Source organism: Rhincodon typus, chromosome 6, assembly GCF_021869965.1.
Source record: "Rhincodon typus isolate 14 chromosome 6, sRhiTyp1.1, whole genome shotgun sequence".
NCBI classification, from domain to species: domain Eukaryota; kingdom Metazoa; phylum Chordata; class Chondrichthyes; order Orectolobiformes; family Rhincodontidae; genus Rhincodon; species Rhincodon typus.
Window position 1 is genome coordinate 45,610,541 of NC_063337.1, and position 27,690 is coordinate 45,638,230.

A 27,690-nucleotide genomic window follows, 5' to 3' on the forward strand; every position below is an offset into this window, starting at 1 on the left:
CATAAATGAGCAGGGAAATTGGAGAGAATTGGTTGCCCATACAAAGACATAGGTTGCAATTTTGAATACCACAATGAGGTGTGAACCTCATTCTCAGACAGGTTTTTGACTTTAACTCTGGTCAGCTGAGTTTTCCAAGTGTCAGGAAACCTGGCAGTTTTGATGGGCTGAATAGCCTAAATCCTACATCTTAAATAATCTTATGTAGTTGAAGTATACACACAGTGACAGTGAAGGAATACTGATATAGTCAGAATCGTGAGACACCCGCTGGGAACTTGATGTTCCCACGAACATTCTGCCTTTATCCTCCTAGATGGAGAGCCTTGGTAAGTTGCTGCTATACATCTGGTCTTTGAAGCACATTAATGTGTGTTGCAGGGTGAAAAGAGTGTATGAGAACTGCTGAGTGGATGGGCTGCCATGTCTTGGACGCTGATAAGTTTCAAGTTGCTGTTGCTGAGCTGCACTGTTAATTAGTGCCCTGTAGATGGTGGCCAAGCTTTGGAAAGTGCTTATTTGTGGCTGGAATTAGTGTAACTAAACAACATTGTATTTAACAATATTGAATGCATCTTCCACATTTGTAGTGTTCTGCAAGCACATCTTGGTTCCATATGTGTGTTATAAGGTTTTAAGTGGAACAGAAGGAAGGATTTAAACAGTACAATCCACAGGATCAGACCTTGTGAGTGTCAGCTCAGATAATTTTATCTAAACTTAAGAATTGCATGGTGGCTCAGTGGATAGCACTGCTACCTCACAGTGCCAGGGACCTGGATTCAATTCCAAACTTGGGCAACTGTGTGGGGTTTGACATTCTCCCGTGCCTGTGTACTCTGGTTTCCTCCTTCACGCAAAAAATGTGCAGTTTAGGAGGATTCGCCATGCTAAAATGCCCTGTAGCATCCAAGGATGTGTAGGCCAGGTAGATTAGCAATGATGAATGCTAGATTATGGGGAGTGGGTGGGAATCTGGGTCTGGCGAGAAGTTCTTCAGATGGTCAGTTTAGACCTGATAGGCTGAATGGCCTTTATCCACACAGTAGGGATTCTAAAAGCTTCTATCTCATTTTAGTATTCTTGATGCCTTCACCAAATCATTGCTAGGCTAGCACAGAGCTATGGTGTTACTATAGATCCTTGCAAGACATTCAAAATAGTTGAGCATGGGCACCACTGTCTAGGCCAGCATTTATTGCCCATCCCTAATTGTCCTTAAGGAGGTGGTGGTGTGATGTCTACTTGAACTGTTATTGTCCATGGAGGGTAGCTACAATACCATTAGGGAATCAGTTCTAGAATTTTGACCCAGTGACAGTGAAGAAAGAGTGATATATTTCAAAGTCAAAATAAAGTGCAGTTTGAAGGGTAAGGTGGTATTCCTATAATCTGCTGGCCTTATTCATCTGCTTTTTTGAGGCTGTGATTGGAAGGTGATGTTAAAGAAGCCTTGGTGAGTTGTTACAGTGTATCTTCGGCACATTGCTGCCATAAATCATTGGGGATGAAGTGAATGTTGAAGGTGATGGTTTGAGCGTTAACCAAGCAGGATGCTTTGACCTGCACGGCGCTGAGCTTAAGTGTTGTTGGCAAGTTTATAACTTTCCATCACACTAATTTTTGCCTTTTAAATGGTGGAGATGTGAGCCAAATTACAAAATTCCTCACTTTTGACCTGCTCATGTACACAATATCTATATGGCTGGTCCAGTCAGTTTATGGTGAAGGATTTAGTGAGATGGTTACGTTCTCTCTGGTTGAAGATGGTCATTGCCTGGCACTTGTGTGGTGTGAATATTGCTTACCACTTATCTGCTCAACACTTGAATGTTGCCCAGGTTTTGGTCAACATGGACTACTTCAGTACCTAAGGAGTTTCGAATGCTGCTGAACATTATGCAATCAGCAGTGAACATCCCTACTTCTTACCTTATGATGGAAGGAGGATCATTGATGAAGCAGCTGAGGATACTACCCTTAGGAGCTCTTGCAGTAATGTCCTAGAGATGACAGGACTGACCTCCAATGACCCCAACTCTTTTCTTTTGTACTAGACATGGAACCACACAGTAGAAAGCAACACTTCACTCCCACCATCACCCCAAACAAAATCTCCACCAGAATCCCTACTGGTTCTAATTTTGCTAGGCATCCTTGATGCCCAACATGATCAAATGCTGCTTTGATAGCAAGAGAAGACACTTTCACAACCTCTGGAATTCAGCTCTTTTATTCATTTTGAATCAAGGCTGCGATGAGGAGTGAGTGGCCCTGATTGAGTCCAAACTGAGCACCAGTGAGCAGGTTATCGCTGAGCAAGTGCTGCTGATCAAGAGATCAACAACAAATCAATTAACCAGGTTGGAATTGTCTCGCTGTTTGTAGCCAGGACATAACTGGACTATTTTCCACACTGTCCAGTAGATGCTGGTGTTGTGGCTGTACTGGAACAGATTGGCTGGGATCATGGCTGGATCTGAAACATAAGTTGCCAGTGCAGGAATGCTGTCAGGGCCAATAGCCTTTGTAATATCCAACACCTGCAGCCATTTCTCAATGTCACATGGGGTGAATCAAATTGGCTAAACTGTTTAGAAACACAGCAATGACTTTTCAACAATGATTACTCATTCATCTATTTATAGATCCCTGGAGGATTGCTACCGTTAATCTCTGCCTTCTGTCCACACAAATACAACCAATCTGCAATCCTGCTTAAGCTTTGATTAAACAGCTAGGAAGTAAGTTCACTCAAAACTTCTCATACACAATGGAATGCTGGTGAAAAGCGGGTGAATGAGCAGTAGAGATTCTTGAAATACATCATTACAATTATTCAGATTTGAACCGAAGCTGAAGTGCTCAATGCTTTCTGTGAAATAAAATTTCCTTTGACATGCAGAATGTACATACCTCTGAATACGTTTGATGGAAAATATTACTAATACATAACTACTGAAACCATGCCTATTATGAAAAATCAGTTCTAAGCTCAGAAAATACAAAGCTGTAAATATGACAAAGACTATTTCATACACGGTAAATTTTATTACGTAATACTGGAGTATTGTATAGGTGTGATATGCAGGAGAAAACTACATTCTTTAATGATAAAATAACAAATTCATTATGTTTCCCATTACACCGCACTGGAAAAGCACTAGTTTTCAAGAAATTAAATGTAGATGTCAGCACCATATAACTACATTATGAAAACTTACAAGTGGGTAATTATAGAACTGACATTAGAGATGAACTTGTTTTCAGATTTTACCCCATCTCAACACTTAGCACCAGCATTTATTACAAGAATTAAGAAGTGTGCTCAACTGCAACAAAAGTTAGTTACTGGATACTATTGATATGTCCAAGAGTTTTGGTATTTAAATTAAACTTTATAAAACACTACATAAGTTGCATCTTTTATTGATGGTTTGTAAAATATCTACACTGAACAGTAAGGTGTAACTGTAACATCACAGATTTTAAGACATGAGAAATTTCTCTTGACAATTTGTTATACTTTTCACAGAATATTAATAATAAAAATGTTGCAGTTGATCAACTTTGTTTTCAAGTACATGTAGGGAAATCATAGCATATTTTCTTTAAGTGTTGTACTACGGTACTTGCCATGCTAAATATATTAGGAAAACCAATGCATAAATTGATTTACAATATTTTAAAAAATAGATCATGCAAACAAAGCTAATTTCTGTCAAAGCTGATTATTGCAGCTATTACAGTGAAAATGAGTAGAGGTGAGAATTAATTGAGAAATGCAGAAATAAGTTACCATATGGCATTTGGTATAAGGTTTTCCTGTTTTACCTCTAACTGTTTTATTTTGTAACAGTATTTTTAAAAATTAAAGCCACCTAGTCTATAATCCATTCAAAAAAATGGGATATTGGTAATTTATCTTCTACCTAATGGAATTTTATCTGGCGATAATGCAGCTTACAATCAACACCCTATAGTGGTTACAAACTGTATAAAAAATAGCAAAGGTTTATGCGTATATATTATTAGAACATATATATCAAAAAAAGGTTAGAATGGCTGTGAAGATATGTGAAACTGAATTTTGATTTAACTTTTATTTTTTTGTAAATGTAAATGATTATGAGAAGCTATACACAATGAGAAATAAAAAGCCTTGCCTTGAATATTTTATGTAGTGTAGGCTTGGAGTGAAGCATATTAAGTAAAAGATATTTTAACATTAAGCATTGAGTGATACTCTTAACCACAGCAGTTTTGAGTATTAAGTCGATAAGGATATAATCTTCCAAAGTTTTAGTTACTGCAAGTGAGCAGATTAGATACTAATTCCCTATGTTGTAATGGGTTTGAAAAAAAATCAGTGGCACTTCAGATTTTCATTTTTAGGTGTGCACATGGAGATGTAACAGCAGGTACCAAAATGTTTCTGAAAATGTAATACAATAGTACCATGTTATAGGAAAAATCAATACAATTCTCCACTTTTAGATAGAACTCTGCTATAGCATGCAGATCAGCATGCTTTCAGAATAGTGCGATTTGGGTTCTGAGCGAGTTCACAAAATTAGTCAGGCCATTGATAAGGCACTTCCCTATTGGAAGGGAGAAGGAACAATGTACACAAAACATGTTTGTACTAAATCACAATACTGCTCTGACTGAACTCCTAGGGAGCTGTTGGCAGCAATAAACAAACAACAAGGAAAAATGTCATCTAGGGATCAAAACTTTTCCAGTAGGGTTTACTTTTTGATAGGATGTTGACCAAATAGGTCTGCCTCTGTAAGGATAAAGTCATAGGTTCTTTGTTTCCAAAATTAATCTTTAACAATGTCTTTTGTCTTTAAATCACTTGCATTGAGAATGTTGCTCCAGATGTACTCAGCTGACTTGTTTTTAGAAAGTGTTTGAATTTAAAAGAGCTACTTTACAAATTGACTATAAACCACAAGTAGACTCCTTATTTCCGTCCAGCACTTTCTGCCAGTTTCTTCAGTCTTTTCTTCAGCTCCAGTGGGAATTTCTCATAGCATTTCTTGCAAACTGGTTTCATATCAAACTCTACAAACTTATTTCTATAAAACAAAGAAAGAACAACTTCTTAATTCAACTCATTGGAAAAGGTCAGTGGGCATGCACTCTGACAGTTCCTATCCTGTTTTAGTTTTATGTATAATTCAACGATTTGTCATGCAGTTTTGTACAGAAGCTTCAAATATTTTCTGTCAATTCCATGAAGGACATTTTAAACTGTGCTAAAATATAAATGAGAATCCAACAGGAATCATTACCAAGATGTAGTAATTAAATGTAGCTATGACAAGAAATGGCAAGGAAAAATCTGGGATATTTCAATGGACAATATTTTGGTATCTGTTTTATTTTTTACTATGAGTACTTGAACTGTCTTATAATCACTGCTGCTAATTGAAGGGAAGGTAAATGTAAATTAAATAAGAACATAAGAAACAGGAACAAAAGTAAGACATTCAGCCCCTCAAAACTTACCTTACCAATCTATGTTTATAGCTGAACTGTGCTAGACCTTAGCCCCATTTTGTGTCAGCTTCTCATACCTTCAATTCCTTGACAGTCATAAAACTCTGTCTACCACTTCATTAAATAATTCCAGTGATCTAGCTTCCGCAACTCTCTGGGGGAGAGAATTTCACACATTCACTACCTTCTGGGAGAAGAAATTCCTGCACATCTCAGTTTTAAATACCTGTCCCCTTATTCTGTAACTATGTCCTCTTTAAGTGATAGATATGTGTCATGTAAACATGGTCAAAGTGCACATTTTAAAGGAATGCCATAAAGGAGAAGAAAGGGTTAGATGAGCTTTGGGGATGTTAATTGATGAAATCCACAGTTTTTCACCAAAGTTGCTGAAGCATGGCCACCACTGATTGAATGATAAAAATTTGGGATGTGTGAGGTCAGAATTGGACGTGTACAGAGATCTTGGAAAAGCATAGGATGATTGAAAGAAGCTCCAGAGATAGGTAAGAACAAGCCAATGGAGTGTTTTGAAGATAAGGAAAAGAATAATGTTAGTCAGTCAAAGAATATAAGGATGCAATAGAAGGAGTTGCTGTAAATACAAGATACATGGAAATCAAAAGATACTAACCAAGGAGAGAAGAGAAGATATAGGCATTGCTTACAGGCAGATATCCATCATTTTTTTCTTTTTCTGTTTCTCTTTTGAATCTCTTTCTCGTTTAGCAAGTCGCCGTTTTAACTCTTCAGGCAATCGCTCGTAACAATGTTTACAGACTGGTTTCAGATCAATTTCAACAAATTTGTCTCTTCACAGAATTAATAGTGGATAGAAAAGGATAGAACACAAAAGAGAGTAATGTATGAAACAAGGAAAGTACAGAATCACTCAGAAAAAATTGAGAGTTGCACTTCTGAAAGTTATTTTTGAAGATGAAAACAACCAGAGTTTAGTCGCAGAAAGAAACTAAACACATTAAAAGTTAAATGGTTTGAAAAGTTTACTAATGGGGTAACAAGAATTAAATTGCGTACTTGAGTGTCAGCTTCGTGTTGCAAGTTGAACAGGCAAAACAGTTAACACACCAGGCCTTATTCAAAGCAGATACAACTGTACAGGAAACAAGATGGTGAAATACATAATTAATCACAATACTAGCATCTTTCTTATTTATTTATCCACTTGGTTCATTAGAAATGCATTACATTCAGTTCTAAAGAAAATGGTCCAACATTTGACAGCAGATTTAAAATTCCAAAGGCATGAAAAATAAACATATAAATCCAGATTTCCAGAATAGGTTTGGAGGGAGATGCGCAGGCAGGTGGGACTAGTTTAGTTTAGTTTGCGATTATGTTCGGCACGGACTGGTTGGACAGAAGGGTCTGTTTCTGTGCTGTATGATTCTATGACTGTCAATTTGTTAATTAAGCATGATTTGTTTGCTGTGAGGTGGGAGGAGGGAGAAGAGGAAGAGTCAATACCATGCGGAAAATGTTAAGCTATTTTTTGCTACATTTAAAATAATAAATAATACATTTCACTGAAACTGCATCAAGGCAGAAAATAGAAAAAACACAAGTAATGGAGCTTTCTCATTATATAAAAATGTTACATACATTCTTCAGTACGTAAATCACAGAAGTACTTAACTTACCATCTCCTTCAATCACACGATTACAGTGGTAACAAACATCACCAAATAGCTGAAAAAAATGGGAAATTTGTGTTCAATATGTGCGTTCATGATGTCAAAAGATATAAATTCAAAACTAGTACATCTCCTTCAATGCAATTTTTTTTTACTGTTATCAAAAAACTTTGCTAGCGTCAACTTAAGTAAACAGTTGCATTGTCACTTCCAAGTCAAAAGGTTACAAATTAGTGCTCATCTTGAAAACTTAAAATACATCACTTTAGTGCACGGTCACAGGTGTTATCCTTTAGAAACGTTAAAGCAAGGCAAGTACTGCCTGTTTGTGTGGGCAAGAAAAAAAGAAGTCCGTGGAACTATTTCAAGAGTTCTCTTAGTATCCTAACCAATATTCATTTCTCAATCAACACCACCAGGAACAGATCAATCACCTCTTAGCTGTTTGTGGGACATTGCTGGCTACAAGTTTCTTGCTAAGTCTATTTTCAATATTAGTATCTACACTTAAAGTAACCTACCTCAGTAAAAGCGCAATATAAATGGGACCTATCATCCTAGCATATCTATTCCAAATGAATGCAGGATTGCAAAAAACAAACTGCTACAGGTGTTCTACGTAACTGTTTTAAAACTTGCAATAGTAAAAAAACACAAAAGTTGTGATTCAATACAAAACCAAGGATAAGAACACAAAAGGCTACTTAATCTATTAGCCTAAATATTAATAAAAGATTGAACTTGGTATTATGAACATATTCAAAAGTAGTCACGTAGCAAAAAAATGATATTCTTACCATGGAATTAAAATCACGCCACATAAATATTAAATTCAAAATGAAGTAACATTGCCAAGCTTGTGCAAAATAGGAAATAAATTGTTTCTAAATTAAGTGTTAAGAGTATTGCAACATTACCTGATTATAGTGAGTTTCACAATAAGCCAAACCCTTCCTTTCATAGTGGCGATGACCCAGAAAAGGTTTCTCGCATTTGGCACATACAAAATGCTGCAATTAGAATGATAACAGTTTCAGTTTAATGACTGATCCTTCCACAATAAGTCATTTGATACAATCGCTGTGATTATTAAGTCAGTGCAATATCAAATGATCACGGGCAAAAAAACCCATAAAATTGAGAGAGAAATTGTCAGGGCAAAGCATTAACAAACATACACACCGTGTTTTCTTTATTCTATGTAATAGTTGTCATTCATAACATATTAAGCACAAAAAATAACTTTACAAACCTATATGCACACTGTTAATCAGGGACAAATACGTAAAGGAAAACAAAGGGCTAAACCACAAGAATTTTGATTGATACAATCGGAGAGATCCAGGTAATAACAGGAGGATAGGGTGGTGATGCAGGACACAGACTAAAATACAAATAGGCATTTGAAATTCTCACTGTTACTTCTGCCCCTTATATTATTCCTTAGGATAATTTGAAGGCACACAGCTCCACGTCTCTAGAACAATCAGTTTTGAGGACTTTTTTAAAATTGTGACACGTATGCGTTGCTGAGTTTATTACTCATCATGCCCTGGAGGTGGTGGTGGTGAGCTGCCTGCTTGAACTGTTGCAGTCCTTGGGATGTAGGAACATCCTCCATTGTTGTTAGGGAGTTCCAGAATTTTGACCAAGTGACAATGAAGGGACAGCAATGTATTTCCAAGTGAGGGCAGCAGACAGTTCAGAGAGACATTTAGAGGTGTGATGTTTCCATGCATTCGCTGGGGCAGTGCTTCTGGGTAGCAGTGGTAACAGTGCTGTCTGAGGAGTCTGAGAGGTTCTGCAGGGTACCTTGTAGATATTACATATTACAGCCACTGCACTTTGGTGGTAAATTCTGAGGATTATGGATGGGGTGCCAGTCAAGCAGAAGGCTTTGTTCTGATGGGGCCAAGCTCCTCGAGTGTTGTTGGAGCTGTAGTCACTCAAAGAAATGGACAGTATTTCATCACACCTGACTTGTGCGCTTTAGATGGTGGACAGGCTTTAGGGAGACAGGAGATGAAGAACTGCTCTGCAGAATGCCGAGCCTCTCACCTGCTCGTGTTGCTGTAGTATTTAGATGGCTAGTACAGTTGAGTTTCTTGTCATTGGTTACCCGAGGGTGTTGATAGTAGGGGAATTCAGTGATGGTAATGCCATTAAATGTTAAGGGGCAGTGGTTAGATTCTTTCACGATGGAGATGGTCATTGCCTGGTACTTGTGTGATGTGAGTATTACTTGCCACTTACCAGCCAAAGCCATTGTCACGGCTGCTGAGGCTGAGTTATACAGCATGGAAACAGAGCCTTTGGTCCAATTCATCCGCACTGACCAGACATCCCAATCTGACCTAGTCCCATTTGCCAGCATTTGGCCGATATCCCCCTAAACCTTCCTATTCATATACCCATCCAGATGCCTTTAAAATGTTGTAATTGTACCAGCCTCCACCATCTCCTCTGGAAGCTCATTCCATACACACCCTCTGCATGAAAAAGTTACCCCTTTGGTCATTTTTAAATCTTTCCCCTCCCACCTTAAACCGAAACCCTTTAGTTCCAGACTCGTTCAGCCCAGGAAAGAAACCTTAGCTGTTCACCCTATCTATGCCCCTCATGATTTTATAACCCTCTACAACGACACTCCTCAGCCTCTGATGCTTCGGGTGAGAAAAAGCCCCAGTCTATTCAGCCTCTCCCTATAGTTCAAACCCTCCAATCCAGGCAATACCCTTGTAAATCTTTTCTGCACCCTCTCAAGTTTAACAACATCCTTCCTATGGAAGGGTGACCAGAATTGTAAGTAATATTCTAAAACCTGTCTCACCAATGTCCTGTACAGCCACAACTAGATGGCCCAACTCCTATACTCGATGTTCTGACCAATGAAGACAAGTGGCCAAATGCTTCTTCACCACCCTGGCTGCCTGCGACTCCACTTTCAAGGAACAATACACCTGCACTCCTAGGTCCCTTTGTTCAGTAACATTCCCCAAGACTCTATCATTAACTGTAAGTGTTCTGCTCTGGTTTGCCTTACCAAAATGCAATACCTCACATTTATCTGAATTAAACTCCATCGGCTCATTGGCCCATCTGATCAAAGTCCTGTTGTACTTTGAGATAATCTTCTTCACTGTTCACTATACCACCTATTTTGGTGTCACCTGCAAGCTTACTAACCATACCTCCTATATTCACATCTAAATCATTTATATAAATGACAAAAAGCAGTGGACCCAGCACCAATCTTTCTGGAACTGCTGGTCATAAGCCTCCTGTCCAAACAGCAACCCTCTACCACCCTATGTCTCAATTTTTCAAGCCAATTTTGGGTCCATTTGGCTAGCTCTCCCTGGATCCCATGAGATCTAACCTTGCTAACGAGACTACCATGCAGAACCTTGTTGAAAGCTTTGCTGAAGTCCATAAAGACAATGTCTACAATGCTGCTTCATCAGTCTTCTAAGGAATAATAAATCATGCTAAACATTGATAACTACACAATAAACATCGCTGTATCTGACCTTATATCAGGAGGAGTGTCAATGATGAAGCAGCTGAAAGTAGCTGGACCCAGGACATTGCCCTGAAAAACTACTGCAGACATGACTGGAGCCGAACTGATTGATTTCTCAACCAAAGAGTTTTCCCTCAGATTCCTACAGGGTCCAGTTTTGTCATAGAGCTCTCTGATGCCATACTGGGTCAAATGCTGTCACTTAGGTGGAAAGAAGAGAAAGATATCAGCGGCAAAAATGTGCCTGTCATGCTTCCCATCTTCTACCTAATTGCCTATTTGTCCAGTTTGAAAACTAAGGTTAAAGACAGCAGTCTGTTTTAAGTGCGAGCACCTGAGTTTTGGATAAAATTGAAATCAGAACTCAAAGCTCAGTTACCAACAGAAACTGGAAGTATGTGAATTTATGAAAACAAAAGCTCAATTAGTTGTGCTGCAGCAGTATTTCTTACAAAGTCAAAATAACATATTTAAACCAATTACATTTAATTGTTAGTCTGGTGACACAGACTGTCCTAATTGGAGTCACCACTTTCAAGGCCAAGCCAAAGGATGCTCAGGATTACTATGAATGCCATTTTAATACATTACAAAATGTATTTTGTGCAATTTTTTTTAGAAACATGGTAAGATGAATCCTCTTATAACTTGCAATATTTGTTAAAGTTATATCCCTTGTTCTACTATCAATAATAAACTGCAAAGGACATCATCAGTGCAACATGCTAGGTTCTTCAGTATGTGGAGCACTGGAGATGGGAACGTTGTCTCACAGGCTGTAAGAGTCTTCACAATACACCACTGGCACCATATCATGTTTTTAAATACCACACGTTTACAGCAGGTGGGACTTCACCCAGGCCTACTGGCTCAGAGGTAGGGACACTGTCATAAGAAACCTTAATTAAATTCCAGCAGATGTAGTTGGTAGGATTTGAAACCCTGCCTCCAGAAAACTAAGCTGGGCCTGTGGATTGCTAGTCCGGTGACACTACCACTACACCACTGTCTCCTCCCTACATCCTTCTCCTTTTTCTGAATGTGAATCTGCTGAAATCGACAGCTCATCAAATTATCAATGGTGGAGAAAACCAAAAGAACTGTGAGTGTTGTAAATCAGAAACAGAAACAGAAATGCTGGAAAAGCTCAGCAGGTCTGGCAGCATCTGTGGAGAGAAAACAACCCTCTACACCACCAAAACATTAACTTTGACTTCTCTCCATAGATGGTGCCAGGCCTGCTAAGCTTTTCCAGCAATTTTTGTTTTTATATCAACTGTATTGGATAGACCACTGGTGAGTCTAAACAGAACTTAATGGTAAGGTCCCAGGGACTGTTGCCGAACAAACACACCTTGGAGTGCAGTTAGACAGGGTAGTGAAGACAGCGTTTGGTATGCTTGCCTTTATTGGTCAGTGCTTTGGGTACAGGAGTTGGCAGTTCATATTGCAGGAGGACTGCAGCAGTTCAAGAAGGCAGCTCACCACCACCACCTTCTCAAAGGCAACTAGGGATAGGCAAGAAATGCTGGCTGGTCAGCCAGTGACGCCCACATCCCACAAATGAATAGAAAAAAAAAAGTTTTGCAGTACATTGGTTAAACCACTTTTGGAATACTGCGTTCATTTCTGTCTCCTTGCTATAGGAAGGATGTTGTTAAACTTGAAAAGGTTCAGAAAAGATTTATAAGGATGTTGCCAGGACTGGAGGGTTTGAGCTATAGTGAGAGGCTCAATAGACTGCAGTTATTTTCCCTGGAGCATTGGAAACTGAGGGTTGACCTTATAGAGGTTAATAAGGTCATGAGGGGCATGGATAGGGACCCAATATACAAACCACTGAGAAACAGAACCGGAAGGAATACCAATCACCCCAGCAAACCGAGGCATATAAATAACAAGTGAGACAGAATACCGACGCTTCACCGGAGGCGCACTGACGATGTTACCTAGCAGGGTGACGAAATGCAAGCAAGTCTATAACCTCGCAAGTCTATAACCTCATCCGCAACCCGAGCTACAATTCTTCTAAAAAAAACTTTAAATGGATAGGGTGAATAGTCAAGTTTTTTTTCTCAGGGTAGGGGAGTCCAAAACTAGACGGCATAAGTTTAAGGTGATGGGAAAAGGTTTAAAAGGGACCTATGGGGCAACGTTTTCATGTACAGGGTGGTGCACGTGTGAAATGAACTGCCAGAGGAAGTGGAGGCGACTGGTCCAATTACAACATGAATAGGAAGGATTTTCAGGGAAATGGGCCAAGTGCTGGCAAATGGGACTAGATCAATTTAGGATATCTGGTCGGCATGGACGAGTTGGACCAAAGGGTCTGTTTCCGTGCTATATATGTCTATGACTCTAAAAGGCACTTAGTCTTACATAATGAGGTATTTTATCGTGTGACAGAATTAGGTATAGTTTATGTAAACTTGTTAGACATAATTACTGAGGACTGTTGAGAACTGGACAGGACACATCTGCTTCTTTCTGGTACTCACACAGAATTCAACTGTCTCCACCCAAAGATTGTGTGACATTATCAGACTGGCTGGAGCTCAATGCAACATGAACATATAACTGTACTACATTTACAACAAACATTTCCCTGCACTTCCCCTGCCCCCAGTACAATTCTCTGACCTCACATATGCAGGCTGGTCTGGATGCTTCACAATTTCCCTGAATACAGTTCCTTCAACACAAAAGTTGCTGGACCTGCTAAAGGTTCTCCAGTATTTTGTTTTTATTTAGGAAGCATTCCAACATATTTTATCCTTCAATCTCTCTGCAGTATAAGTTTACGACACAAATGAAACACATATATTCATCATAAAAAATTTCAAAGGCCACAGCACGCATTGCTTTTCTCATTTCTGACAAGTTTTCTAGCTATTTTTGTGGGACTCAATTGGTACCAGTACTAGCCCTACCTCACAAACTACATTCTCTCAACATGATCAAAATGTTTTAATTAGAAGTGACATTACGACAGTTAAAAAAATGAGGTGAAATGCGTAATCAGTGAATTTTCACAAACATTAGCTTTCTAGACAGTTTTCTTGCAGACAAAAAGACTGTATTAATTGAATGCTTGAAACAAACTGAAGACCATAAGAAATAATACTGATTGTAAAAATTCGACTGTCAAGCAGCAAGCAGAATGTTTTAAAATAGACTTATACCCAGACCAAACAACTACATGCAATTATCATCACTTTTCAAATCAGAAGTTTGTTATGATTTCAGCTGCAGAGTCAAGGAAATCAGTGGAGCATGTCAATTGCTGTCTAACCAGCACACTATTAAGATAACTGAAAAAGGAAGGAAAACTGTCTGTGAAAACAAAGGATCTGTAAGATATTTTAAGCCTTTTTGGAGTAGTTGAGAGCTACTGCATAGCTAGATTATGATGCAGCATATTGAGAGGCCAGAAAGGTTTTAAGAAATAAAACGGGAACAATAGGCTCTAATCAACCATGAAAGACGGTAATTATACAGAAACAGGTTTGGAAAAGCTTTTCTGTCGGCTAAAGTGGGTCCACAATAAAGAACTTAAAAGGATTTCCACTAGGGAAATGCCAATAATGGACAAGTCTGCTGCTACTAGACAAAGCACAAGGAGTTGAGGGGGCATCGTGATGAACTGGCATCTGATCAAACATGTATGGCACGGTGACTCAGTGGTTAGCACTGCTGCCGCACAGCACCAAGGATATGGGTTCAATTCCACCCTCGGGCGACTGTCTATATGGAATTTGCACGTTCTCGCCGTGTTTGAGTGGGTTTCCTCCCACAGTCCAAAGATATGCAGGCTAGGTGGATAGGCCATGCTAAATTGCCCATAGCATTCAGGGATGTGTAGATTAGGTGGGTTATATGGGGATGGGTCGGGGTGGGATGTTCCGAGGTTTGGTGTGGACTTGTTGGGCCGAAGGGCGTGTTTCCACACTGTAGGGATTCTATGTACATGTACATGTATATATATGTTATGGTTGGGCAACAAATACTAGCTTAACCAGTGACATCTACTCCCTATCAAAGAATTGTTTTAAGAATTGAGGTCCACATGCAAAATCGAGGGACAAGCTGCAAGGTAAACTGTCACAAAGCAGGATGGGAAATGGTTGTAACAAGGAAGGTCTCAAGGCCAACAGTGGCCTTTTAGTCAAAAAAACTGAACGAACTGCGCATGCTGGAAATCAGAAAAAGCTCAGCAGATCTGGCAGCATCTGTGACCTTTTATTGTTTCAGCAGCTTATCATGTAAATTTAGTCTGCTTTAGTAGAGGTAATGATACTGAGCTAATAATTCAATTCTGTTAGTGGCAAATTGTAAAATTCAGCATAAATTAAGTTTGCAAGAAAATAACCACATAAGCTACCTGTTTAGAAAAGCTCTAATAGAAAAAAAATTTACCAACTAGACCTGGTCCAACTGACATTTGATCGCAAATGTACTAAAGAACAAATAGGGCAAGAGCCAAGTTCACATTATCCAGAATCCAAGAATAATTAGAAAAATTCTCATGCTTGCAATATCTAGAATACCTAGCTGATTGACACAATGCAAACTTTCTGAAAGCATACAGCTGAGGCGGAGATTTCAGACATAGAATGAAAGCTTCTAAACGAACTCCCCTCAAGGCTGGGTATGGGAACACACACGTATCCACTGCTCAAAACCAACCACAACTGGACTGCAGAGACGCTAACCGTTATATGGGATAATTGGCATTCATGCTGTTGTCAGGAATAGGACTGGTGATTCTGCTGGCCATGTTATTAAAAGGGTAAGGATCTAGCAAGTGCTGTACTCAAACCACTGCAAGTTAGTTATCAAAAAAATCAACTAGTCTCTGAAAAAAGTTATTACGAAACACTAACTCTTGCTTCTCTTTTCACATATGCTGCCAGATCTGCTGAGTTTTTTTTAAAGCAATGTCTGTATTTCAGATCTTTAACATTGCTTTGCTCTTGAGTAGTTACTGCCTTCTTCTGGTAATCAAGATAATAAAAGATACTGCATAGTGGAATTTTTAGGGCATAAAAGAGCATCTCTGGGCAGAGAATCTGGAATTAAATCCAGGTTAAGAATTAGAGTTGACATTCGACTAGTCAGCTTGCATTATGCAAGTGGCATGGATTCTTCTCCAACTTCCGAAAACCTTTGCTGCAAAACACTGTAGCCCTTGATGGACAGCCGTGTAAGGCCCATCAGTTATATGCCCTGATTTGCCAATATGGCTGGTGAAATTTCACCACTGTTCTAACAGCACAAGGGCAACAGGAATCGGAGACATGTCTTGAACCAAAGGATGCGTACCAACAGTGAACTTATGTGCTCTCCACCATGCAGGGTTTAAACCCTAACAGTGGCTGCAGATTTGTCAGTAATGTGGATAATCTTAAAATATGATGATAGGTTTTCACATTGGTTGGACACCTCGTGGTCACATAAATAAATGTCTAAGAATTGGTTAGGTCGTCTTATTCTGGGTTCTCTTTGTTCTTGAGGGATGTTTCCCACCACACTCTAATCAATTTTCAGCATCAATTCAGGGAAGATATTTATGCTGAAAGAAACCTCATTGGTGAAATTAACTTTTCACATCTCTCAGAATAATACTGATCCAGAATTTCCAACCAGGATCAAAATCCCTATTTCCTGATTGGACAAAAGAAATCCAGAAAAACAGGAGTGGAAGGCTCCCTTTTTCAGTGATAGGTTTCGTATTCTGTAATTTAAAGGTGTGGTAGCCATTTTGAAAGCTATTGAGAAGGTAAGTGTGGTGTTACATGTGTGGGTGGTGGAGGTGATTGGTAGTTGGGTGAGGGGTAAGGGAAGATAGAATGCCAATTAGGTGGGGCGGGGATGAGTGATAGGCAAATAGGGTGAGGGCAGTAGGCTGGCTTGCTCGTGGTTAATTGCTTAGGGTAGGTTAAAGGGTCAGCTTGGGGTGGTAGTGGCAGTGTCAGATGGGTTTGAGTTCAGTTGGGGGGGGGGGGGGGGATGTCAGTGGTCAGTTAAGGCTTCAGCTTAATTGCTACACAGAAGTTAGATTTTATTAATTTCACATGGTCCTGATGTGCAACTCCAATGTATGTTGCCAACATGACTATTGCCCCATCAGATCTTCTGGTCCACGCTGCTCAACTCTAAGGACGTGTTTGTGTTATGACTTTACATTTATTGGTAATGGACAGATGTAGATCAACATTAGCTCATTCAGCAGCTGTAGTGAGGTAACCCCAATTCCCTCCACTCGAGGTCAGATTTAAATCCATCTACCAGTGATGAAAATGACTGCATTCTGAATTATATTAAAAATGGAAAAAACCTAAAGGTTTCTTAATCTTGGCTACTCAGACAGAGTGATAAGCTACAATACTGGGAAAGAGCTACAAATTTTCAGTAACACAGGTATTTTAGAAACATAAAATCCTTATTTTTGCAGTCATCACCAAACTTTAAACAACTAAAAAAGATAAATTTAAAGCAATGAACTTGACTTGATGTTGATTAGATTACCTCCACATGCCATTGCTTTCCCATTGCATTAACTACACGTCCTTCAATTGGCCGTCGGCAAGCGCCACAAATAGGGACGCCCATTTTATCATGGCAAGGCAGGCAATATAATTCTCCTTTCAGCTCTCGAGCTTCAGCAGTCAATTCTTTCCTGATTAGAATGAAATATCAAAAACATACTAAATCATCATCCATGCATAATTCCTCTGCACAACTGATGAGAAGACTAGTTTTGAAGAAAGGATTAGTTACATTTGTATGTACCACTTGTATGTCAGATTTTTACATTAATTTTCACAGCAAGAAAGCACTCAACGTTTGTGCTCAGCATATCAGTGCAAGCAATGTAAAACACAAGTTGAACCAGTGGGAGTTCTGGATTGTATAGTGACATTACGATAATACCACTGTCTCACCTCAAAGAATATTATAAAGCTTATTAACTCACAAGCATAGAAAACAGTGTGACAGTTGTTAAAACTTCTTCGGATAGCTTCTCAGTTTGTTCTGTTCTGAAATTTTATGTACATTGGATATTTTTGTTACTAATTAACCAATCAGAATTTGTCTCATCTTCCTGTCATTTGGAACCCATCCATGGTAATCACTAAACCTCAACGTCCATGTAACGGAATTAATGTAAACTGGGATACATCAAGAAAGAATGTTAATGAAAGTTAACTCTTCAGGAGCATAACATCATTTTGGCAAGTGGGGCGATTATAATCCCAAACTATATTGTAAAAATACACTTTTTAAAAATTTATTCAGTCTCATCTCACAAATATCCATTCAGCCTTGGAACTGTGTCTTACTTTAGTATTATTTATATCATCAGTCTGTGTGTAGAAACAAAAATGGCACAACCTTGGGTTTAATATACTCTTGAAGAAATTCAATAGGTAGTTTATCTTATCTGCAAGTCAAACTACGTTTTTATTTATTTTTAATTTTGAAATATTTAGTTGTTCTTAGATTAGGCCAGGATTTATTGTCCATTCCTAATTGTACTTCAGAAGGTGGTAGTGAGTCTACTTATTTGGTCTAAACTTTTGAAATAGATAAAGAAGCAGACAGTAGGCTTGAAATTACAATTTTTTGGGGTTGCCTAAGCGATGTGGTTATGCCAAGGGGACTGAATTTGAAGTATCAACCAAATGCCACAGGATTACAGTCACTCTAAAATACAGAAAACTGCAGTGTAAGGGAGTGCTGCCATATGACGTGGACTGTCTTTCTCCACACCCACCTGCTAAAAATTGCTCCTTCCATCCAAATAAGATAACCATCATAAAAACTGCTGTTTTAGGAATGCTGCCAAGTAAATCAGAATTCTGCTGGATTTAAGTTTGTATGCCCTAAGTTACTTGTACACCTTGCCAAACTGAACAATGACTATGTTCGGAAGCTTTGAATATCGACTAACTACATCTGAATCATTAGGTTTGACTGAAGTGAATATTAAAAAAAAACAGTTTTCTTAGCTAAATTCCTGAGAATATATTTTGTAAGTGACCACTCAGCAATCTCAGGCAGGAAAAGCTTTTGCTTGCCATTTTCGATCATGGATTCCTTACCACAAGGTTAACTGTGGCCATTTCCCTACCTTTCCCTATGACAGAGGTAGGACAGGATCAGGAAGAATAGGAAATAACAGAAGTGCGCATGATAAGACGGATCAAAGAAAATAATCTAGGAAGTAACATTCCAGCACAGTCTATAGGCCAAGCTGCTCACTCTAATGTTTCAGATGATGTTTAAACACACTATGATTCATTAAGAAGGCACAAATGGAATTCGATATCCATTGCAAAGTGACCTCCAAATATCTTTTCAAACATGAAGATGACTTATTGGGCCCATGTTTGAAAATACAAGTTTTGAAACAAGACTAGGTTTCAGTATTTAGCTCTGAGCTTTGGACTGTTCTTTTACAACTGTATCCAACATTTTCATACTATACTAAAATGAGCTATGGCTATTCAGATGCATTATAATAATGCTATGGTTCCAACTGCAATTTTTTTTTCATTTAATCAAGATATATTCAAATATTTTAGTTTTTGTTTATTACCACCTCAGGACAGAAAACCAACGCAGAGTGATTGCAGATCTTCTGCTTCAAGTATTAAATAGAAGTTGTTTCGTCTTCTTTCATCAATTTTATCCTGGTAAGATGTTGTTTATGTGTCGGTGGGCTTGGTGTTCCGTTGATTTGTTTGTAAATGCTGTCATTCTAATCTTTGCATTACTGCTTCTACAATCATTCCTGATATTGGGGATCCCATTGAACTTCCGCTAATTTGTTTGTAAATGCTGTCATTGAAGGTGAAGTGGGTTGTGAGGCACAGGTCTAGTAGTTTCATGGTGGTGTCCTTATTGATGTTGTTGGTGTCCTGGGTTGCCTGATTACTCAATTCCATGTAAGGACACCAACAACATCAATAAGGACACCACCATGAAACTACTAGACCTGTGCCTCACAACCCACTTCACCTTCAATGACAGCATTTACAAACAAATTAGCGGAAGTTCAATGGGATCCCCAATATCAGGAATGATTGTAGAAGCAGTAATGCAAAGATTAGAATGGACAGCGCTCCCCACTGTGCAACCCAAACTCTGGGTCCGATATGCAGCTGATACCTTTGTGATTATTAAATGCTCAAAACTAGAAGAAACTCACCGACACAAACATCATCTTTACCGGGATAAAATTGACAAAAGAAGAAGAAGAGAACAACAACCGACTATCCTTCCTGGACATAATGGTAGAACACAAAAACAACGGGGAATTCCAGACTAATGTATATAGAAAGACCACACACACTACCAACCACCCCAACCCTCACAAAAGGGAGCTGCATCAAGACACTATCTAAACGAGCCACAACACATTGCAGCAACCATGAACTACGCAAAGCAGAACAGGAGCACCTATACGGAGTCTTCAAAAGAAATGGAACCCACAAAGCACAATCCGCCATTATCTCTGAGATAGACCACGACAGGAAGACACAATACGACCAGACTCACTAATCATCCTACCATACATCAAGGACATTTCAGAGATGACCACGAGACTACTCAGACCCTAGGTATCAAAGTAGCCCACAAACCGCCAACCACCCTACAACAGCTACTGAAGAGCGTAAAGGATCCCATACCCAAAACCAGCAAAGCTGGGGTAATATACAAGATACCATGCAAGGGCTGTGAGAAACACTACATAGGCTAAACCAGAAGAGAATTGACAATACCACCAACTGGTCACCAAGAGACACGACCAATTCTCACTTGTCTCACTACACACGAACAACGAGGGACACGAATTCGACTGGGACAAGACACCCATAATTGCACAAGCCAGACAGAAGCACACCAGGGAATTCCTGGAGGCGTGGTATTCCAACCAGAACTCCATCAACAAACACATTGAATTAGACCCGGTGTACAAACCACTGAGAAACAAAACAAGAAGAAATACCACCCACCCCAGCAAACCAAGGCATATAAATAACAAGTGGGCCCGAACACCGATGCTTCACCGGAGGCACACAGACGACATTACCTAGCAGGGTGACAAAACGTTTGCAATCAAACACACCGGCTCAGTGAGCATGTCTGCAACCTCATCCACAACCCGAACTACAAATCTTCTCGAATACTTTAAGTATAAAATGAGATGTTTTTATACTTTGTTGCAAGTACGTGCTTGTAAACTTAGAAGTAAAGAAATAGCAAGAAGTGAAATGCTGGGTAAAATTTCTTCCTTTTGGTCTCCCTTAAACGGCATTGAAATATTTCATAACACCAGGTAAGTTCTAAAATTGAAAGCCATTGGATTTTGCACAAAAAAGTGTTGATTTCCCTTCACAAGATAAAACATTGTATAATACAGATTTTGATACATTGCTCAGAAGACAACCATTCTATCTGTGCATTGAAAGAAACTGATTTTTGATCAGTTCTGGTTTTACTTGTTTCCCCACACGAGTCCAGCGACTGGTGGTGGTGGTGGTTTACTAACACATATCTTACAAGGGTCATACTGTATCAATGAATGCCACATTTAAGTTTCCCAAAATACAACATTGACTCATATGTAGTTTTAATGAAAAACATTAGTAATGCAGCAATTCAGAAATCCTGCTTTGTTTTACTATTGTTGATCCATGTTTTGTTAATATGGAATCGGCAAAACATTAAACTATATCAGCTGCATTCAATTAACTCATAGCTTTGGAAAGTTTATGAGATACATACTTAATTAAAAGAAGCAAGTGAGTTCTGGGTAAGAATGCCACAGATAGCCCCAGCAGCCAGGCAAGTTGAGTGGTTATTATTCACAATTTCCTGATTATCAAAGGACAGCTTTAGGGAGCAGATGATCAAAGTTTATCGACTGTGATGCTCATTCTGTGACTGAATAGTCTATCAATGCTCAAAAGGGCAAGTTCGCATCAGAATGGCTATTTAAACAATATACCAGAACTGAAGTGCAGCAATGGGATTTGACAGAGTGAAGATAGTGAACAAGAGAAAGAAAGAAAGAAAGAAAGATGGAAAGAGAGAAAAATACACAGAATTTATACACAGAGAAGCAGAAACAAAAAAAAGGGTAAATGAAGGATAAAGAAAATAACATTTGAGGAAAAAGCAAGCAGAAAAATGCAAATAAAGAAAGACGTATAAAAGAGAAACAGATCAAGATGGATGCAGATACACAAATATTTATTGCTGAATCAATGAATACAAACTGCACATCTACCAAAATCAACTGAAAATACTTGCACTTAATCACAGTACGTAGGGTTATGGGGGTAAAAAAATCAGGAAGTTGCACTTTGGGGGTAAAATGCTCAAAGCACTGGTTGAGGCAATAATGGGCCAAATGGCTTCCTTCTGCACATAACATTGCTGTAATCATGAATGATAATTTCTCCAAGACAAGTACCAATGGTTTAGAACTTCTGTCATGGAAATATACTGACAGAACATAAATTAATAATTAAAATTTCCTCACCCACAGTTGGCACAGTTGAAATGATCAGGATGGTAAGGATCATTCTTGAATATAAGAGGCTGTTCATCAATGATGGCATGACATTTCTGACAGATATATTTTCCCAGACCTCTTGCTTTTTCACGGTTGTGACACGGACGGCAGAGGTGCCTGAAAATAGAAAAATTATAGAGGATTACTCTTCACATGAAATATTTTCTCTCCTTCTTAAAAAGCAAATGTATATTTTTAAAATAGAATAACCTGGTGATGTTGTAACATCTTGTTTGAAGCAGGAAGAATTTAAGTCTTGAAATAATTTATACTCTGGTCCTCTGACATAGTGATTAGTGAGAGGCTGAAGCATACAGATCTGAGAGAATCCCACTCAACCTTCAGTTGGTACTAGGTTAGTTGTTCTCTACTAAGACTGTGATTAAGGAGTTACACCAAGACTGCATGATGGAACCTGATATGGGTAAGTGAAATGGACTAAGGTATTTTCTCCAGGTATCCAAGATACTTTCATCTCAAGTGAAAACTTCATCAGATACTTACTGTAGCACTGAGCCCACAGCTTTAGAGAAGAGAAAATTATTTGCAATGAAAACTTGTGATTTGAATGCACGATCATAAATTTGAATTAAATTAATTTAATTTAAATCAAACAGTACTAAATCAATAAAGACTTGTAGGATGATCAGAGAGTAGTTTCAAATGAGCAAAACAATTAACTCCTGGAATTTGAATTGGCACATCTCACAATTATTTCTCTATTTCTTTATTTTTCTGCCTTTATATTCGATGTTTTGGTTTATTTTTATGCATTTTAAGATGGCTCTGGAAAGTGACGACACTATACAATGTTTTCATTGCATTTTATAACAAAATACATGTGGCAATAAATAAATCAAATCACATTTAAGAGTTTGTGTAACTAACCCAATATGCATGAGCTGCTACGGGAAGCACAATAAAATCTACTTTTACGTTTATATCAAGCCCATGTAACATGCAATAGCATTACTCCAAATAAAGACTAAATTACAATGTACAGCAGATCCACATTAGCACACGTACGTATAAGGAATAGCTTAAAATAAATTAACCACTTTAAAATATCAAACCAAAAAAATTAATTCAAGGGAATACTAATGAGTAACTGTTCTGAGGCTTTCTTGAAGAGGATGCTTCCTAACAGGGAAGCATGTGAATCAAAGAACTAAAAAGGGTCTAGGCCCGAAACGTCAGCTTTCCTGCTGCTTGGCCTGCTGTGTTCATCCAGCTCTACACCTTGTTATCTCAGATTCTCCAGCATCTGCAGTTCCTACTATCTCTGAACCAAGTTGTGGTGATCCGGTTTTACTGAAAATGAATTATGTGTACCAGCATCCTGGCTCAAATCTCTGATCTTTATACCTACTGAAAGGCCCCATAAACTGGACTAAAATCGTATTAAATTAACCTCCTGTATTAACACCTCAAACATCTGGTGGTCTAAGGTACAGATTAGGGCATAAATCTTAATGAGCTCAGAGAAAATTACATCAAACATGTATGTATCATCTGACAAATAATCTTAGTTTTAGCACATTTCTTTTCCTGTCAAATTCTAGTTTTGGGAAATATTTAAATTAAGGTTGAGTTTGTGCATTCTATATTTCATTTTAATATTTTTAAAACCTTCACCCTGTCTCATTGCTTGGCAGAAAAAGTCTCGAAGGATTAACAATCAGGAATTGGTTGAGTAGAAATTTGAATACAGTTTTACTTATAGTCTTTATTGAAAAGTTCCAAATGTTCATCTTGATGAAAATACAGTATTTGAAACTAAATAGCTATTTCAGTCAACAGAAATACTAACTTATCCTGAAGCATTGTTTGGTACTGTGGAAAAAGAAAGGAAAGGAAACATATTGTAAAATACATGCTGTCAAATTGTGAAAGGATATAGTCTACAGTTAGGAAAAGGAAGCTTCTATTTGTGGCTTTTGACGGAGATTCTATTTTCTTACATGAAGACAGTGAATGGATTACTTGGAATGGTGTTCCCAGAGGAAGTGCTTCCTGCATAATCAACACTGTTGTTGTAAAGCAACTTTTTAAAAGTGGTCTTGAAACAGCTTCCTTATTATAATACACAGAATACATTGTCAGCGCAACAACTCACAGCTGCTATGTATCTTAGCACTGCTGTATAAAAGGACAGAGTTATTTTCACAAAAATGGGCAGGAGTTGTGCACAACTGGAATGATTGCTCTTCATACAGCTGCACACTTCACCTCAGCAAAGCCGTAAGTAAATCCTGAAGCTGTGATAATCCTCTAGGTTGAAGTTTACAATTATTTTTGCAAATAAATTATGTTAATTATGTTAGAAGTTACAAAATATATTAATCACCTAAAAAAGTTTGTAATTATATATTTCCAAAGCTATGAAAATATGTAACGAATATAATTTTTGCATAATATACAATTTTTAATCCTGGATTTTGTTGATCTATTCTCTTTTTCCATTTCTTGCAGCATTTAATGCAAATTATTAATGGAAAGGATTTTAAGTTCAAAAAATGAAAATGAACATTTTAGAATTTTCAGGTCTAAAAATCATTTTGTTCCTATTTGCAGTCTACGACCATCAGAAAGAATTATGGCTTACGATTCTCTGCACTGGACAAACACAACTATAGCAACCACAAAGCTACAGTTGGTAACGGAGCCCAAGTTCAACCTAACTGCTGCTGCAATTGAAAGGATGATTTACATTGTAATCTACAGCACTGTATTCACAGCTGGACTAATTGAGAATAGCATCTCTGTATGGGTCTTCTGCAGTCGCATGAAAACAAAGACTATAACCAGTATTTATATGTTAAATCTTGCAATAGCTGATCTCTGCCTCATTCTGACTTTGCCTTTACGTATTACATATCATATACTCGAAAGTAACTGGCCATTTGGAGAGACAGCCTGCAGAATCACCGGCTTTCTTTTTCACCTTGACTTGTACAGCAGTGTCTATTTTCTTACCTGCATCAGTATTGATCGTTACCTGGCAATAGTGCACCCAGTTCGATCGCTCAGCTTTCGAAAAGTCCGCTATGCAAAAATAATCAGTGCAACAGTGTGGGTTACTGCTATACTTGGAACTTTTCAGCTCGCAGTGACCACTCAGTCTGTACAGGCACAAGAGAACACTACTGTGTGTCTGCAATTATATAGAGAGAAGCCATCACTCTATGCTTCTGGTGCTCTGATAGTTGGGTTTCTTTTTCCATTTCTAGTCATTATCTGTTGCTATCTATGCATAATCAAACATCTTCAGTCATACAGGAGACTTGACCATAAGCACAAAGCCTCCAGAATGATTTTTACAGTATTAACGGTCTTTCTGGTTTGTTTCTTACCATATCATATTGCCCGTTTACTGTACATTATTATGGCAAATCAGCATTTGGAGTCAACAGCCAAAATTGAGAGTCTTGCCATCATTAACCGTGCTTTCTTTTGTTTAGCCAGCATTAACTGCTGCTTAGACCCAGTGGTTTACTTTTTTGTAGGGGAGAATTTTAGGGAGTCTCTTTACAGAGAGGAAAAGTGGAAGAGTACAACTGAATATAACAGCCAAGAAACTCACCCCAGTGTTAACACCACTACAATAGACGGTACATAAATACAGTATTTGATGAGGAATTATGAAACTAGATTTTTATGAAAGGCTGTCTTTTGTGGCTTCACCTAAAGTCATACTGTTCTCCATTTATAGCAGTGGTCTCGTTAAAGCAACTACTAAAAAAACAAATTGCTAAACAGTATATCCACGTGGTAAATTAAAATCACTGCAAGCTACCAGTAATCTTTGTCTCAGTTGAATGATTTTCTTTTTTCAGATTCCTCCAGGTCCACTTCCAAACCATAAGATTTGGCAAATAAACCCGCTCCTCAGCCTCCCTCGCTGTGCAAGAACCACCTAACTTTTTGAGGCTTTCATTAATGCAGGCTCAAACTTCTGAACGAGCAGCCTACATCAGTAGCAACATCAACATTAGCTAACTCACAACTAATCTTAGGATAATACAAAAAGCCAACTTTTCCAAACTTTACCTTTTGTCATTTGTGATGAAGTCTGATAATTTTTTTTACTACGTTCCACATTTATAATGGAGTTTTCAGACTTTGGACTTGCAGAATAGAATGAGCAGGAATTAGCAAGTTTGTAGAAAATAGCCAGAATAGCAAAAATAAGTAAATGGAAAAAGAACAAAAGAAATGTAACCTGAAGATTTATTATTTAGACTGACATAGAAAAGCTGGTCATTCTCTCGGTCAATTTTAAACCCAACCACACTTAAAATCTAAACACAGTTTTTCTTTCAATGTTTTGGTGGGCCTCTCTATTGTGATACTGAGCCACAGACTATTGTTTCCAATTTAGTTTTCGATTTGTACAGTTAGTTATGTTATCTAAATTAGTGATTTACTTCATTTTCAGTGCAGAAGAGAATACATTTAATACGCCCAGAGAGGCTGTCAATTGAGAATTAAAATTTCTTTTTAGAAATTAATAGGTGAATGGATGACAATGACTTAATGTTTTAAGATATATACTGTAGAAAAGACTAAAGGCACTACTAATTAAACCCTATTTTTATAGGTAAGCATTTCTTTAAATCGCACAATACTTAACACAACTTAAAAATAATCCATTATCCAATATATGTAATACTGTTGGTTAGGTAGATAGTCAACTCTTCCAGAATCAGACCAACATGATTTCTAGTGGTTTGCTTTGGATCATCTTGCTCAGCTGGTAAGCTTCTAACACTTACATCTGTCCTTCACAGCAAAGTACAACTGAAGACTAGGCAAAAACTGCTGGTGTTGTTCCAACTCCCCACAAATATGGTCCTTTCCGACACAGTGTGAGCTTCCACACGTATTCTCGTACAATTAATCATAGAGACCTTTGCCCTCCAGATGTTCTCGCTCACTGCTGACCCCCCAACCCAATCCTGGCAGACTAATCCATCCGTTCAGTGGTTTTTGTTTTTAAGAAAGCCTGTAATGTTATATTACAAAAGCTTTCTCTGTAGCCTTCGAATCTCAAAGTTCATTGCAAAGACTACTTGTGTTTCTGGACTATCGATTAAAAGACTGAAAAAAAAGATACTGCTTTAAATTAGAAAAGCAGTGCAAGATGTTTAGAGTTTTAGAGACAAGTTACTTTAACTCAGTTATATATACACAATGTTGCCTGATTGGAACAGTGAGCGGGATAATTCCAGACAAAATAGCATTGTTTCTGCGTGTTCCAGGCATTTTGCCCAGTGACAAGCTTTTGATTGACTTTTCAATTAGCACAAGAAGTTGTGTGAGAACAAGTCCGTGGAAACATCCAGTCTGTGAAAAGAAAGCATCCATCTCTCACTCTATCCCCTCTACGTGGAAAAGTAAAAGAAAATCCCTAGTAG

General features: G+C 38.2%; 2 protein-coding genes across 8 annotated transcripts in view; one reads left to right on the forward strand and one right to left on the reverse strand.

The window, feature by feature from the left end:
* Window positions 1-231: 231 nt before the first annotated feature.
* LOC125483288 (uracil nucleotide/cysteinyl leukotriene receptor-like) lies at window positions 232-26,625 on the forward strand. Of its 2 annotated transcripts, none has more exons than XM_048597800.1 (2): window positions 232-329; window positions 24,848-26,625. In XM_048597800.1, exon 2 carries the CDS (start codon window positions 24,870-24,872, stop codon window positions 25,890-25,892), a length of 1,023 nt encoding a protein of 340 aa, XP_048453757.1. In that variant the 5' UTR covers window positions 232-329; window positions 24,848-24,869; the 3' UTR covers window positions 25,893-26,625. The 2 variants fall into 2 exon arrangements, with proteins under 2 accessions (XP_048453757.1, XP_048453756.1); XM_048597799.1 differs by lacking the exon at window positions 232-329 and adding an exon at window positions 24,286-24,514.
* The window catches only part of LOC109932597 (LIM and senescent cell antigen-like-containing domain protein 1), a 120,388-nt gene continuing 95,729 nt past the window's right edge, over window positions 3,032-27,690 (reverse strand). For 5 of the 6 annotated variants that reach the window (XM_020531744.2, XM_020531745.2, XM_020531743.2 and 2 more), the window contains exons 5-10: window positions 22,241-22,390; window positions 17,215-17,365; window positions 8,081-8,173; window positions 7,170-7,218; window positions 6,547-6,622; window positions 3,032-5,084 (exon numbers count right to left, since the gene is read on the reverse strand). In XM_020531744.2, the coding sequence (XP_020387333.1) occupies window positions 4,970-5,084; window positions 6,547-6,622; window positions 7,170-7,218; window positions 8,081-8,173; window positions 17,215-17,365; window positions 22,241-22,390 (634 nt within the window). In that variant the 3' untranslated portion in view covers window positions 3,032-4,969. Of the gene's footprint in view, window positions 5,085-6,176; window positions 6,321-6,546; window positions 6,623-7,169; window positions 7,219-8,080; window positions 8,174-17,214; window positions 17,366-22,240; window positions 22,391-27,690 lie in introns of all 6 variants that reach the window. The other variant, XM_048597798.1, reaches the window with a different exon arrangement.

What these genes read in the sequence shown, in the direction of transcription:
- LOC125483288 (XM_048597799.1), top strand. Translation starts at nt 24,471, where the DNA reads ATGATTGCTCTTCATACAGCTGCACACTTCACCTCAGCAAAGCC. An exon ending in CACTTCACCTCAGCAAAGCC is followed by an intron (nt 24,515 to 24,847) that starts GTAAGTAAATCC and finishes TCCTATTTGCAG; the next exon opens with TCTACGACCATCAGAAAGAA.